The sequence below is a fragment of the Pteropus vampyrus genome, unplaced genomic scaffold (genome assembly GCF_000151845.1).
Source record: "Pteropus vampyrus isolate Shadow unplaced genomic scaffold, Pvam_2.0 Scaffold722, whole genome shotgun sequence".
NCBI lineage: Eukaryota > Metazoa > Chordata > Mammalia > Chiroptera > Pteropodidae > Pteropus > Pteropus vampyrus.
The window spans coordinates 63,342-79,661 of NW_011889503.1; the positions used below are offsets into that span (position 1 = coordinate 63,342).

At 32.9% G+C, this 16,320-nt stretch overlaps 1 protein-coding gene across 1 annotated transcript in view; it reads right to left on the reverse strand.

The window, feature by feature from the left end:
- Positions 1-1,506: 1,506 nt before the first annotated feature.
- Positions 1,507-16,320, reverse strand: part of CENPH (centromere protein H) — a 16,617-nt gene continuing 1,803 nt past the window's right edge. Inside the window, exons 2-10 of the mRNA XM_011385462.2 lie at positions 16,295-16,317; positions 14,602-14,657; positions 10,629-10,677; positions 10,166-10,240; positions 8,977-9,033; positions 7,022-7,085; positions 6,627-6,678; positions 5,244-5,407; positions 1,507-3,478 (exon numbers count right to left, since the gene is read on the reverse strand). Coding sequence (XP_011383764.1) covers positions 3,386-3,478; positions 5,244-5,407; positions 6,627-6,678; positions 7,022-7,085; positions 8,977-9,033; positions 10,166-10,240; positions 10,629-10,677; positions 14,602-14,657; positions 16,295-16,317 — 633 coding nt within the window. The 3' untranslated portion in view covers positions 1,507-3,385. The remainder of the gene's footprint in view (positions 3,479-5,243; positions 5,408-6,626; positions 6,679-7,021; positions 7,086-8,976; positions 9,034-10,165; positions 10,241-10,628; positions 10,678-14,601; positions 14,658-16,294; positions 16,318-16,320) is intronic.

Sequence of the window (16,320 nt, forward strand, 5' to 3'; positions counted from 1 at the left end):
TAAAAGAGAATCCTCTCATAATGTGTATCAAATCATCACGTTGTATAAGTATCTTATAATTTCGTTAATGACCTCAATAGTGTGTGTGGGCGAATCTCAAAAGCAACAGCAGCTGATGCCTAATACAGACTTTTCATTTACATAAAAACAGCACGTTTGTGAAAATCTACAATATTAGATTCTTGTCCTGAAATCATTTAAAAGACAGACTTCCTTGGTTATTTTTCTAAATAAAATATTTTCCATTTTCCTTTATGCTATTACTGGAGAGATGAAGAAAATGGGTAAATAAGTCCCACAATGTAGATAGAGATTTTATTAAAACATAAACTTTCCAAATCCTCTAATACCAAGAAGTCTCCTGGGAATACCTGATAATAAATACACAAAATGCCAAATGCAGTGCAAATTATTGGTCATATTGATATGGATTTTGTTTTGGGAAAGTCTGCCAGGAAAATGCTGTAACTTTTCTCTAACTGTAGGTTTATTTCTAAGTACTGGCATTCATACTCCTTCACAATATTCTCATCCAGGGTTAGCCGGGATTTTAAAAGATTTTAAAAGACTGACTGATTTACATGTTAAAATCTTTGAGTTCCCAAATGAGAAAGCTACTGAGGGGGGCATACTTTTTAATGCCCTCCTCAGATATGGTCAAGGTAATGGAAAGGGAGAACCTCCCAAAGGACAAAGAACCATGGATGAAGAACTGTTTCTAAAGAGCACCATGAAAGCCGAATCCCTAGGGAGCACCTAGAGCCTAATCACTATTTCTAGAAAGAGAACAAGCTATGTTTCAGAATTGCTATAGACCTTGTCCACTATTGTTTGCTGACTGTGTGAAGCAATATAACTGGCCTTCTCAGTTCACAAGCCTCTAGATCAATAAGAGTCATATCTGGACCTGATGTGAAGGACTGTCTTGTGATCCTGAACTTTGAAACCATTGGATGACACGGTTAGCTTATCTTCCCTGGAAAGGATGCATCTTTTACATACAGAGGGAAAGTTAATATTTAAGACCAAGGCAGCAGACTGTGAGAGACTGTAGTCTCTTCAACAAATATCCATTTTCTATCTACCACTCTGAAACACAGCACTCTCCTGCTGTGAGAGAAGTGTACTTTCCTGCCCCAATGATTTGGGCTGGCCAATGGAACCTGGGTAGAAATAATGCACCTCTTCCAAGTAGAAACTTTAAATGTGCTTGTGTAATTTGACTTGGCCTCATAAGCGATAAGAATGTTTCAGATTGTGGCTGCTCCCTCAAGCCTGGGTCCTAGAATTATCAGCCAAACCATGGATCCAAAAGAGAAATAAAAGTTCGTTATAAGCCACTGAGATTTGGGGTTGTTATTCAGCAGGATTTCAGAAAAAGCTGACTAAAACAATTTCTCTCTCAGAGTTGGGCTTTCAGAGGGAACACATAGGACAATCAAACCCAGGAAAATGCAGAAAGTTTTTCAGATGCTACTGATAACCGATTGAGTTGAGATTCACTAATAAAATGTGCATCTATAATTTATTCAATGCTGTATCTTTGGATCAGGAAGGCATTTTCCAGAATGTTTTTCTAGAAGAAAAATATAACCTGTTTTACAACAACTTACATAGACAATTTCCAAGAACACACTGTGGCATAAAGAATAAAATTACAAATCATGATTTATTATTAAAATGACAAATAAATCATGGTTTATTTTAAAAAATGACATAAAAGTATAAATATTCCAAAGAAAAGTGCTTATAACACAAATTTAGGCAAATCTCTATTTCTATTATTGATCTAAAGAACAGATTTCAAATGCTATAACCAACTGCAGTGCATCTTTTCAAGTTTTTTTAATTTTTTTTTTACATGGAAAACTTTTATTTTGTAATTGTACTTTGTATACTTAAAAATGTTACCATTAAACACATTAATTGAAATGGAGATGGACCAATGACTTAAAGTTTTAGAATTTAGGAGGTTGGCGAGCTAGCCATTTAATGGCTCAATTAGTGACATAGAAACTTATTTGGGAGTGGATTATTCAGGAGTAAACTGAAGCCCTGGGTTCCAGACAATGGCCCCCTGGGCTTTCAATGCCAAAACCTATTATGCAAAATCCCTGTCAGGAGAAAGCCAGGATGAAGTGATTGGCATGTGCCAATCTGGATGGCGCCTCGCCTGTGATTAAGGGAGTAGAGACGGATGGAAATTGCTACCAGGCTGGTTGCTGTAATCATGCACAGGACCCAGGTGGAAGAGCAGCCTGGGGAAGTCAAACATTTAGCGTGTTCAAAAAACCATTTTTCTAAATAGTTCATAGGATGCTTTACTCAAACAGTGCCTTTTCAAGATTAAAGTCTTTTAAAGAATGCTGAAAACACTACATTGTCTATAAAAATGATCAACAGCTCCAAATTAATAAAGAGCTCAAATTAGTTTTTAAAAGATGGAATGGGATGTATAAAAGATGACAAGTTCTATTTTTTAATTAGAAGAGTAACATTCATTTTTTGACTTATAAAAGTAATACATAATAAATATAGAAATACAAAAGAAAAAGTCACAATTCCTTTATAATGACCACAACTTTTAACACTTAGGACATATTTTTTTTTCTTTTTCAAGGGTGAGGTGCTTTATTTGGGTCTTTGTTTAAAGAAATGGTTGGGGAGGGGGGGAAGGCAGGGATTGAGATGTTGGCCAAAGAGTACAAACTTATAGTTAGAAGATGAGTAAGTTTTGGAGATCTAATGCATAGCATTGTGATTAGTTAACAATACTGTATTATATACTTCAAAGTTGCCAAGACATTATATCTTAAATGTTCTCACCATGAAAAAGAAATGATAATTATGTGACATGATGGAGATGTTACCTAAGGCCACAGTGGTCAAATCAACATACTGTACACCTTAAACTTACACAACATTAAAAGTCAATTACATCTTAAAAAAAGAATCTGTAGTGAGATAAATCTAAAAGAAGATTTATTTGAATAAAATATAACTGACAGTTAAAAAAATAAAGATATGGATATGCTTTCCTAATTTTTCTACTATTTTGGTTGACAAAGAAATGCATGGAAGTATTGCAAATGAAAGTTGGGACATCCATAAACGTTGTGGAAATATCCACATTGCGTGGAAAGCTGGACTAGATGATGTCTTTCTGGATCCTTGCAAGGCTAAGATTTTCAGATTCTTTTAAAGTATGCCAGTCACTTTAATTATATTTAAAACAATAGATTCCATGTTATGGTGTTAACTCAAGCTAAACAATAATTGCAGTATTATGATAGTTCCAAAAATACCAAAAAAAATTTCACTTGAAATTTGCTATTTAAAGGACATACCAAGGACAGAAACAAATGATGCCAAAATGGAATTCTTATTAGATCATGGAGAGATTCTTCTCAAGCTGCAGAACAGTTTCCTTAAAGGCAGAATCCTCTGCCCAATTGACTTTACTCCCCAAAATGAGATTCTGTAATACAAAATTTTTTTCAAGTTAAAGTTATAAGTACTTCAAAATATTTAACAAAATTATAAAAAATCTTCTTTACTGATCTTATCAAGTATTTACCAAACTAGGTATAAACATTTACTGTGATCATGGGGAAAAAATAGTAATACATTCTTATATCCTGATTTCCACATTCAGTAAAGCTTCATTTCAGCCATAATCCCCATAATGCTAAGGAATATTAACAATGGTAACAATTTTTTATGCTTCATAAGTTTTCGTGGATAGTTTTTACCCATTAAGGATACTTGCGGTGGTATCCCAGATTTAAGGAAAAAGATGCAGCTGTGGTTCAGAGTTCATTTTGTTTTTCTATGGTGAAAATCAATTTAAACATAAGTAATATGACTTATTTTTAAAAAGAAGTAAAAGAAGAACTTAGTTCTCAGCCTTTGCAATGTTTCAAGACCCTGAAAAAGGTGAAGAATATTTTTGTGGTAGACAACAGAGAAATGGTTAGGATAATTAATGAAAATTCTGGTCATTCTTTGAAAAACTATGGCTCAGAGATACCAGAGTTACTAATTGAAATATGTTACAATAAATTTTAAAGTGGTATATTGTAACACAAAAAATATTTAAATCTTTGGCTTATATAAGACACATTCTTGCTATAAATGATTAAAGGGGCTAATGTGTATAAATCCAGTCAAATTCACAAAGGCAGGTAGAAGAAAGCATTCAAGCATGACTTAACCCCTAAAGGCTGATCTTCCTTTAGGAATAAAGAGAGCTCCTAAGTTGGCCAGAGCGATTTTCTGTTTAACAAAGCAATGAGTTTATTAAATCAAAATTAACACTAATTTATAGAATATGAATAAAAAGAAATGTGGGATAATCAAAGTCTCAAAGCAGTAGAATGGAACATGTCCCAAAGAAAATTAAAAATGATTCTGTACTTATGATGCAATATTCTACGTGAGGTTAACCTAGGGGATTTGATTAATCCTAATCAAATCACTCACTGCTACTAAAAATAGGTGTAAGACCTGGGGAATTTATTATGGTGAGATAAAATACCTCATATTCTACAAGGATATGCTTTACATGTAACAGGCATTTGCTTTACATATAATAGACAGTTTTAATTGTGGATCTTCATAATTGAAAACTGGTTAATTTAAGTATTTCAGCAGTTCCAGAGACATTTTATAATTCGAAGAGTAATTTTAACAATCCTCCAGAAGAAAGGAACGAACACTTAAAACTGAAAGCTTGACATGATAATAACTACCAACATTTATTGAGAATTTACTTGGATCAGACACTATGCTAAACATAATTAACACAAATTATTTTTTTTAGTTTTCACAACTACTCCTTCTAAACAAGGACACTGATGCTTAAAAAGTTTAATTATTTTCTCAAGGTCAGCAACTCTTCAGTAGCAGTTAGGATCTCACCTCTAGATTCTCATCATCCTCATCCACGTTTTCCCACCTCCCAACTTGGAGTCTATTACTCTCTGCCATTACACCATGCTGCCTCCATAGAGCTGCTAAAAATCATTCCATTTATAAATGCCTAAGGTCTAACCATAATGAAAAATCAAAGCTTTTAAACATTAAATATATATGAAATCCAGATATATGTAAACAGACCAATTTTCAGTATTGAATTAATTATTTTGTCAAGATCAAAGACTAACTGTAAGTAAGACTGAAGTAATAGAACCAATCATTTAAAAAAGTTCTTTACCTCCCTTCCTAATTTATATAAATGTTACCTGGAACACATGTTGAATAACTGTAGTAATTTGTATCTCCATTTGTAGGTTTTGTTGTATGGTCTTTATCTCGCCTGACTTTTCCATGCAGTCCAAATCATCTTTCTGTTTGTTCTTTTCAGTCTGTATTTCTAAAAGCTTACTTTCTGAAGCTTGTTTTAATTCTATTAGGTTAGAAATAAAACAATACATTATATATACCAACTCCTACACATAAGAGTCTTAAAAAATTTCGAAGTAGAACAGTTCTCAGTTATTTCAATCAAGAGAATATTTTTAATAAAGAGCATTTTAGCTTGCAGTTCCATTGTGATGTGAAAATTACTTCCCTGGTGCAAAATATCAATATTTTAATTATATACTTAGCAATGCAAATGTTCAAGCTTTGTACATATGAAAATGATGGCTGTCTACAAATGTCTGAAGTGACATCATGTTAAACAGGTCTTACTCTGTGTTACCAAATAGGCAGGAGATATATGTAAGGTAAGAGTTTTCCCTCCTTTATTTACAAAAATGACATAACACGAAGATAAATTTTCAGTGAAAAGTAAGATTCCCTTCTCCAGGGATAAATGTCATCAACCATTTTTTGTAGTTCCTGAAATGTTCTAAGAATTAAACTGTTTGAAAACATAAACGGGTATGTCTTAGGAGCTTGGATCCTTGACATTAATTTATCAAAAGCAGGTTGGAATGCAATGGAAAAATGACATCCAAAGGGTAATTAGATCAGATGACCAAGGCTATTTCTGACCTTGACATTACTTACAACCAGGCGCAAGTCTGTATATTTAAAAATAAATCATGCCTATATTGTTAAATGAAAAAAGTAGTTTATAACACAAAATAAACTGATGACAATTTTATAATAAGCACTGAAAATTGATTATTGCTTGGTGGTAAAATAAAAATTTTAACTTATGTACACTTTTGTTTCCAAATTTTCTGCAGAATATATATTACTTTTGAAATAAACATTTAAGTAATTTCAATGCAAAATGCATTTTCATGTTAAGTTAAAAAGCTATAGAACCATATGTACCAACTGATCATTTAAAAATTATGAATATCTAACTATGACTAACTGTGGTCACACAGGAAGGAGGCACGACTTTCACATTATACTTTTCTGTATCATTTGATTTTCACCCACTGAGAATGTTTTAATTTTGTGATTTAATGTTCTAAAACAACAAAAATGCATCAAGCAAAATACATTTTATATACTACTTCTTAAATTGCCATATCCAAAATTTTAAGAAAATATGAAAATTAAGAAATTTCTCAGTAGCTGAGATCTAGCTTTATCAATCTCCACAGTAAATGAAAATGTGTTCTACCTTAAAAAAAAAAGAAAGAAAAAAGAGCTATTCTACATACCAAATCTCTTCTTTCTAACATCAAGCAGTTTTTTTTCTAAATCCCAAGATTCCTGTTATTAGAAATAAAAACATTAAGGGATATTACATAAGAACAAACCTATAATACTTAAATCACTGAATTTTATATCTTAGTTCATGTTTTCTAAAGCTCCAGTTTTTAATTCCTTCATTTCCACACAAGAGAAGACAGTAGCTTAAATTATAAGTAGATACTTAGCTACATTAGTCAAAAATAACAAGAGTTATGAAAAAGAGAGAGAAAACTTAAAGACAGTGAATTCTAATCATACTAGTCTCTTTGGGAAATCCTATTTAATCATATACAATACAGTTACCAGCAAGAAGGTGTTACTGAAATCATAAGAATGCAGAAGCCGCCTAATGCGCAGTTACCTGCTGTGATTTCATTATTAATTTATTTAGCTTTAATATATGTTTCATGATATCCATGAGCGCACTGAAAAGGAATAAAAAATATGATTTGTTAACCTTAGTTAAAAGCAATAAATCTCATTAGAAGAAACCAGTTAGCATATATTACTTTCATTAAATTCACTGTACACTTCAACAGAAAGTCATCATTTAACGAAATAAATCTGGAAAAGTTTGATATAATCTAAATTCATGTTTAAAATTAGGGATGCATTTCCCTAGTAAAATTTTTGGTCACAGACAACTAAGAACATTAAGTTTAAGCATGTAAAAACATTTCTAAAGAGTTCTATTTAGAGAGAAAACACTGTAATAACTTGCTAATAAGTTGCTTAAAAAAAGAAGACTACTTTTTAGAGCAATTTTAGGTTCATGGCAAAATTGAGCAGAAAGTAAGTTCATGTACCCTCTGCCTCCATATAGGCACAGTGTCTTCCACTATCAACATCCCCCATCAGAGTGGACTGTTTGTTACAAAATGATAAACCTATATTCAAGACATTATAATACATTAGGGTTCACTCTTGTTGCTGTATATTCTATGGGTTTTGACAAACGTATAATGACATGTATCTACTACTACAGTATCATACAGAATAGTTTCACTGAATGAGTGGCTTTTTATCCCCATTTCCTCAACAAGTATTTCTGAGTGCCTACTATATACCAAGAATCGTGCCAGGCATAAGGAATGTAAAACAATAAAATACAGTACCTGTTTTCAAAGAGGAAAGAATCTGGTGGGGGAGAAAAATCCACAACTATAGTACGGTTTCATTACAACCAGTAATGGATATGAACCATTGTAATAACTGCAGAGTGGAACAAGGGAAACCCTTGAATCTTAAAGGACATGAAGTAATTACCTAAATCAAGTAGTTTGGAATGGCTGGAGCAAAAGGGTATGAAGTAAGACTGGGCAAGAACAGTTCTCATACTACAAACTGCCACAATTCTTTAGGAGGTCCTTCCCACCAACCCCTACCCCTACCCCGCACCTTAGGTTTTAGATTCCGAGACCAGTAGGTTTGGGATGGAGCCAGCAACGTCGTCATTGTGATAACACCAATCATTCTGATATTGTAGAAGGAATTTATTAGGAGGCTAAAAAGTGGGAATTTTTACACAGACCTGGAAGAGCTGAATTCATTTTCTACTACCTACAGCTAACTTGGTTATAAACTTTATGCTGAACCTGTCCTACAGCACTTTAACTCAAGAGTGTTTTAAGCTTTCATGTTTATGGGGGAGCAATAGTTAGCTCAAATTCAGATTTTAGAATTTATGTAATTCTGGATTTAAATGAAATATGGAGAGAATGTGTATCAGTCTGGACAAAGATGCCAAAATGGGGGGTGGGAGGTGGTGATGCCCAGAGCCATCTTGGCACTTTGCTGCTAATGGGAGGGGATTTTTTTTTTCACAAGATTTTTTAGAGTTTTCAGACATAAGGCCTGAGGCCAGACATTTAGAACCAAATTACAGAGGACCTTGACTGTCAGAGTCTTTATTTTATACTACTTGGCAAATTGTTTAATGTGTACAAGCTCATTTCTGCCAATGAAAAATGAAGAGTATACTTTCTATCTCCATTGGGTTGTGGTTGGATTAAATGAGATAGGATTGTTCGTTTTTCAGTAAATAATGAACAAAAGTTAACTTTAAAATCCTTCCTTTAAAATTTTCAGACTATCTGGATAAAACCTAAATTGCTTCTTAGGGCTGTAATCTGAACAAGATGTCAGCAGGACTATAAAAGTTGTAATGCTGAGGAGGGCTCACAAAATTTCCATCACTTTCCTTATTCTCCAGTAAAAGTGGTTGGCAGCAACAGTTAAAATCATGAAACGAAAGTCATTATGTAGACCCCCTGCTAATACCCATTCTTACCAAATACAGAAAAATAATTCCCATACCTAGTATGGATGTTACTTTTCTCGAGGTTTTTCTTAAGTGCAGTAGAAAGTTGCATCCTATAAAAAGAAAAAAGCTTGCATTAGAAAACATGAACATTATGGTGCACTGAAAAGAAAATTTAAAAATATGACAAGTTAAAGATTGTTTTTTCTTTAAATATAACATAAAACATAAGTAGGTTTTGAAACAATATTATATGGGAAACACTTAGATAAGTAGCAGAAATATGAAATAACACAAAGATGGATGTGGCTGTTGCTGAGGCTGAGGGTCTGAGTAGGCCTGAAATCCAGCCTGACCTTTGTTCTCCAGCCACCCTGTGCCAACAGGGAGGAAGCAACAAGCATTAAGGCACAACAGAGATGAACAAGGGCTTAAAATGGAAAGAGTTAGGGAATACGATGCCATACTTAAGTGTAAACTTTAAAATATATCTACATACGAATAAGCTCCATAAAGCATTTTTAAATTCAAATAGCTAATAAGTAATAATAAAAAGGCAACCAACTCAGCAATATTAGAGCCATTTCTTTCTATCATACACAAAAAATTTGACTCATTGAAAGATATCTTAATAGCTCTAAAGTCACCTTAGTCAAAAAATATCATCTATATAATGAGCTAGAATTATATATGATCTATATAATGAGGGAAAAAGCTCATAGCTAGAAGCAATTAAAAGCACTTTAACTGCTTTTCAATTAAATGTATGAAGAAATTCATCTGGGAAGGCCAGAAATCACATTTGTCTTACAAGCAGCTATATACTAACACCTAGCATAAAGCTTAGGAAGTAGCAAGCACTCAAATATTTGTTCGATGACTTTTAAAATCCAGATGTAAAACTTGTAATTAAAAATATACATTATTCAAACCGAACGACAATTCTTTTACTCAATTAACAGTTACTGGAATAAATGAATACACGTAATTCCAAACAATGAATGGGATTTAACCTCACAATAACATTGTTTTGATTAACATTTCCTTATTAACCCTATCTTATGTAATTTCTTCAAATGAAGATATTAATGAATAATGTAACTTTTCTCTCAAGGCTCAAAATTTGTGCCCATTGTCTAATCATCATTTCAGTTGATTCATTTAGACTAAAATATTTTCTTCACCTCAAGTCATACCCATTTTGTACTCAGTTCATAATGCTTATACCTAAAATGTAATAATTACCTGTCTAATGCAAGCTTTTTCATTTCTGAAGCAATTTTAACCTCTTCAATTTCATTTTCTAGGTCTTCAATTTTACTATAAAAGAAGTGTAAACAAAAGAATTTCAGCAATATCAGAAAAAGTCGCTATTGGAATAAATTTGTAAAGTAAACCTTTGAAAAAAGTAAAATGTTTCTAACTAAATAAAAATATTCTACACGCTGACCACGCCAATGCATTTACAGATTTGGTAAACTGATGCCTCCTGAGATACCCTCGTAAGTATCTTATAAAAGGGGGGATGTCAAAAGTGCTAATATGGCCACTCATGTACATTTAAGTCTACATCCCATATCACCAAGTTCTCAATACATGTGTGACAAATTACTTGAAAACAAAAAGGAGGAAAAAAAGACAATGTTATAAGATGACTATTATTAAATCTTAGTAAAAACCACAAATAAAATTTTAAAATATGACATACGTTTCAATTTGTTTTTCTGGAATGATTTCTTCTGGAGTTTTTTCTTCATCTACAAATAAATAATTTTTTTGAAGTTAGCAATATTTTAGAACAGTGCAGTCCAACAAAAATATAATATAAACTACAAATATAAACCAAATATGTAATTTTTAATATAGCTTATTTAATCCAATAGATTCAAAATAGTACCATTTCAACATGTAATCAATTTAAAATTACTAATGAAATATTTCACAATCTTTTTTTCTGTGCATATTTTACATTTACAGCCCTTCTCAATGAGGACTAACTACACTGCAAGTGTTCGACAGTTCCATGGAGCCAGTGGCTACCATATTGGTAGAACAGTTTTAGAATGATAGAAAATAAAAAGGAGTAAAAAAATGAATAAGATCAATATTAAAAAAAAAAAATGTATGTCTAAATGAGTAACAAATTATTGGAAATTAAAAATTTTAAGAACCATGTACAATTGCATTAAAAAAGATGAATTACTTAAGGATAAACTTAACAGAATATATGTATGACTTCCACACTGAACACTATCAAATACTGAAATGGAAAGATATACCATGTACATGTATTGAGAGAAGCAATATTGAAGCAACAATTTCCCTCATACTTATCTAAAAATCCTAAAAATCCCAGTCAAAATTCTATCGGCCCTTTTTTCCCCTGAAGAACAATATTCTACAGAGGGAAAAAAAAAACCACCTGATTTAAAAATGCACATAGAAAGGCAAAGGCCCTAGAACAGTCAAAACGACGTTTACCATGGAGAATAAAGTTGGAGGTACAGCAGCTGATAAAAAGATTTACTATAAAGCTACAGTAATCAAGATAGTGTGGTACTATTGTAAGCATAGTTGAGGGAACACGGGAAAAAGCCCAGAAATAGACCACACATATACAATGGAGAAAGTCTTTTCAACAAATAGTACTAGAAAAATTGGATTTTCATGTGAAAAAAAAAAATGAACCTTAATTCTTAGCTCACACCATACACAAAAATTAACTCAAAAAAGATCAGACCTGAATGTTGAACCTGAAACCAAATATAGGAGAAAATCTTTGTGACTTTGTAGTCACAGATTTTAGATAAGAACCCTTAAACTCAGTAAGACTAACAATCCAATTAAAATGTGGGCAGATATTTGAAGACAAGTCCTAAGAGTAGATTTATATATAAATTACCAATAAGCACATGAAAAGATACTCAACATGATTAGCTTGCAGGGAAACGTAAATTAAAACCACATGAGATACCATTACATATTTACTAGAATGACTAAAATTGAAAAAGATATTAAGTAACTAGAAGTCTCATGCACTGCTGAGAGTAATGTTCCATAATGGTATAATCATTTTAGCTGTTCAGCAATTTATTAAGAAACTTACCACATGACCCTGTAATTTCACTTTTAGGTATTTAAGTAAGAGAAATGAAAACAAGTGTCCAGAAAAAGACATGTATAAATGACAAATGTCTATAGCAGCTTTATTCATAATGAGCAGAAACTGTAAACAATTCAAATATCCATCAACAAATGAATGGATAAACAAATTGTAGAATAGTCATTGTGAAATACTCTACAAGAAAAAGAAATGAATTATTGAAACAAACAACATAGATGAATGACAAAAATATTATGCTGTGTAAAAGTAGCCGGACACACTGGAAGTGACTACTAACATGTACTGGATTTCTTTTTAGGGAAATGGAAATATTCTAGAATTAGATAGTAGTAAAGGGTGGAAAAAAACCGGAAAAAAACAAAAAACAACGAAAGGCAAAATTTAAAAAAAAATTTAAGGTAAAAGAAAGCCCAAATAAAAAAAGGGGCCGAAAAGAAAAATACATATCATATAATTCCATTTACATCAAATTCTAGAACAGTGCTGTACAACTTTCTGTGATGATGAAAATGTTTAACATCTTCACTGTCCAATATGGTAGCCACTAGACATTTTGATATGTGACTAGAGCAACTAAACAACTGAATTTTAAATTTTATTTAATTATTTTAACTTTAAAATGCCACGTGTAACCAGTAGTTACTGTATTGGACAGCACAACTCTGGAAGACAAATCTGTAGTAACAGAAATCAAATTGGTGGCTGTTGGAGGTAAGGGTGAGAAATGACTGTGAAGTGACTCAAGGTAGGTATGACAGAAATATATTCTGTGTCTTGATTGTGGCGGTGGTTACATTGATATACATTTATCAAAACTCATTAATTTGTACCTTTAAAATTAATGCACTTATAAAAAAAATCCTTCAAGCAATACAGTCTCAGTAATATGTTTTTTAATGGTAAAATAATCAATTTAAAAAAAATCTTCTTTCAAAGACTACAACCTAATTTCTGTGGCCTGCTTTAAATTTGCCCTCTCCTTTACTTGTAAATTTAATAATGTGGACTATTAAATCTACTCAAATTTTCAGATGTCACAGTCCCTTAAAAATAAAATCTATACAGGGAAAACAAGGACTGTATGAGAAAGCAGACTTCATATTATCACTTGGATTTTAGCTCTAATGTCATCTCATAGAAGCCATCTGACTATCCTGTCTAAAGTAGCCTCCTGTCTTATTGCACCATTATTTCCTTCATCACACTTACCATACTTCCTAATTATATGTTTCTTTGCTTACCTGTCTTGCTCGAAAATTTAAGATCCATGAGGGCAAAGTCTGTCTTGTTCAACGCCATAACTCCCTGCCTAGTATGGTGCCAGGGGCACATTAAACACTTATAAAGAAGTTGAATGAATGCAGGAATACCTAGAGATAATTCATCAATGGTCCAAATTTCAAAGTTTTTCTGCTACACCCTGTCCTCTAAGAAGATAGATTATCCTTTTCTATTATGTGGGCTTTCATGCCAGCAAAAGTATTAACTCATCTCTGAGGTAAACATCATTGGTTTAATAAAAGAAGCATGAGCTTTGGAAACAAAGAGACTATTAGCTCCTCCAAGGGAAGGACAGTCACCTATTGGTCATTCTATGGTAAGCATTATTGATATAATAAAAGGGTCATGGCTTTGGAGGCAAGAAGGCCTGGTTCATATCCCAGTTCCATAATTTACGAGTTGTACTAAGCAAAAAAGAAGCTAAGGGGCCCATTTTTCAGTTAAGTTTTTTTTTTTTTTTTTTTGCATAAAAAGACTAGGAATCCTGGAATAGCCAACAGAAAATACAGCAGAACTGCCTTCAGATCTATGTCCTCAAAAAAGAGCTCAAGCAGAGTCTGAAAATTGCCTAGGTTCAAACATGGATTCAGGTGAAGCGACTCAGGTATCTTTGAGGTCCCTTGATTTATTCCACAATTCTTGATTTAACCTAATATATTATTTGGTTTTATTCTTTAAGCCTATTTCATAGAGAAAGTAAGATTCACGAAAATATCTTTGTGACCCAGGAGATTTGGAATCAGGTGGCAATAGGTGGTTATTACTTCAGGAGGGCTAAACCCATTATTTTAGTACTCTCTTGGTCCTAGAGCCTTCTGCATTAATAATTCTAACAGATAAATTATTTTGTTTAGAATCGAACATTGTTACTTGTGTCTTTAACCTGATATCCGTCTTGCCTCTCATTCCTATAATCCAGTGCTTCTCAAAGTATAGGTCTCTGATCAATCACTTGCTTAACAATCATCTCATCTCATCTAATCTTCAAGTTGTTGATGGTAGCAAGTTCTACATGGCCCACAAAGATTTCCCAGTTCTCTGATCTCTAGATTTCAATTGTCTTACATTGTTATTTGGTTATTTTACAGCTATTTCATGAATCCCTAAGTAGTTTCTGAGGGCCGAGGCAAGACTATTTTTTTGCCTTCTTACATGTGCAGCATCATGCTGCCACTTGTTACCAAAGTAAATATCTCTTTATGTAGTTGATTTTCCTTTTCCCTAAAGTACTGTTCATCAAACTCATAAAACTTTATTTGAAAATGAAAATACTTACTTGCATCAATCATTGATTTATATTCTAAGAGTTGTTGTTTTGTCTGTGCTCTCAGCCTGAAAACAGATAAAGAGAAGAGAAAGTCATATATTTATTGAGGTTTTACTCATTACTATAAGAGAAAGCAATTCATCTTTTTTGGAAGCTGATGCAACAAAATGAAAATAAATAAACTCAGCATTAAAGTCTTCAAGTTTGGCCTCATTTTATTTAAAATGCTTATGAAGAACTTTAAGGCCTCAAGAAGAATACAACAAAATTAAATACAGAGGAAAAACAGCATCTGTGAGAAAAAGTTAAAAATTAGATTTTTAAATTTTTTACAAAATTAAACTTATTGGGTGATATAAAATTATATCAATGGGCCACAATGAAGTGGGGCTTAATGATCAAAATGGGGAAACATGCAAACACTGTAATGAGTTACACCCAGATTGCAACACTTTCAGGAGATCCAGAAAAATAACAAAGATACTAATCCTTGGATAGCTAAGTAACTCATATAGTTTCTTAGTTGTTCTATGATTCTACTTAATTCAAAATCATACATAAAATAAATATAAAACCTATGGGTAAAATGGTAATTAGTTATAAGCTGTACTTAAAAGATGTTTCAGATTTACTTGGTAGTTTCATAATTCTGAAACTGTTTACTTCATGCCTTTGAGATCTATTTAAGAAGCTAAGAAACATTACACAAATTTCTAAAGCTCCATGACATAAGTTCCTTATATTTCAAAATTCCAAATGAAGAGAGCAATTTCATGGATGTCGTCAGCTAGTGTTTTAAAAGACACATTGAAATACGAGTTTCTTTTTAGCTGAGATGGAAAAGGAGTTCTTATATCTTAAATGTTTATTTTATATTGCAAGGAGGGAATTTTTAAAGTGAGGTTGTGAGATTTATAAGCCAAAGCCTTTCAAAGCAGTGGCAAAGCTAAAATACACTTACAATGCTTATTTTTTAAAAATCCCCTTCTTATGATTAAGAACCAGTCTGCAGTATTTTTCTGTAAAGGACTGAGTAGCAAATATTTTAGGTTTTGTGAGTCATATTGTCTCTGTTGCAAATAAGCTCAGCTCTTATAGCAGGAAAGCTGTTTCAATAAGACTTAAGGGACTGAAATTTGAATTTCATATAATTTTCACGTTATTAAATATTCTTGTGATCCTGGCCTAGAGGTGTGGTTTGTACACTGGTTTAGGAGATTGATGTCCCTTCTTATTAAATCTTCCCCTAGCAACTGCCTAGTGGAAAAGTATAAGCATCGCCCTGTTGATAGAAAACACAGCAAATGAAGCTTCTGGATCGAAAAGGGTCATAAGCTATAAAAGGGCAGTGTAATCTCCCTCCAGTAGCTCAGGGTTTGGATGAACCCCACAACCCACTTGAAAATAGGGGCCCCCGGGACTGAGGGGATAAGAAAGGGAAAGGGCTCTGGGCACTGTGCTAAACACCTGTCCCAGAGTATCTCATTTAACCTCACGAGCAACTCTACTAGGAGAATGTCATTTTTTTCTCTGCTTTTCGAAGATGAAAACAGGAGCTTAAGGAGCTTAATTGAAAGATGCAGTCACGCAGCCACTCAGTACCGGGTCTAAATTCAAGGCATTCTGGCCATTCAGAGCGAAGGGCGGAGCTCTTGGCCACATCGCGCAATTGGTTCCGGCCGAGTGGGCCAGAGGGAACAACCTGAGCAGCAGGGTCGTGTGGTCCTC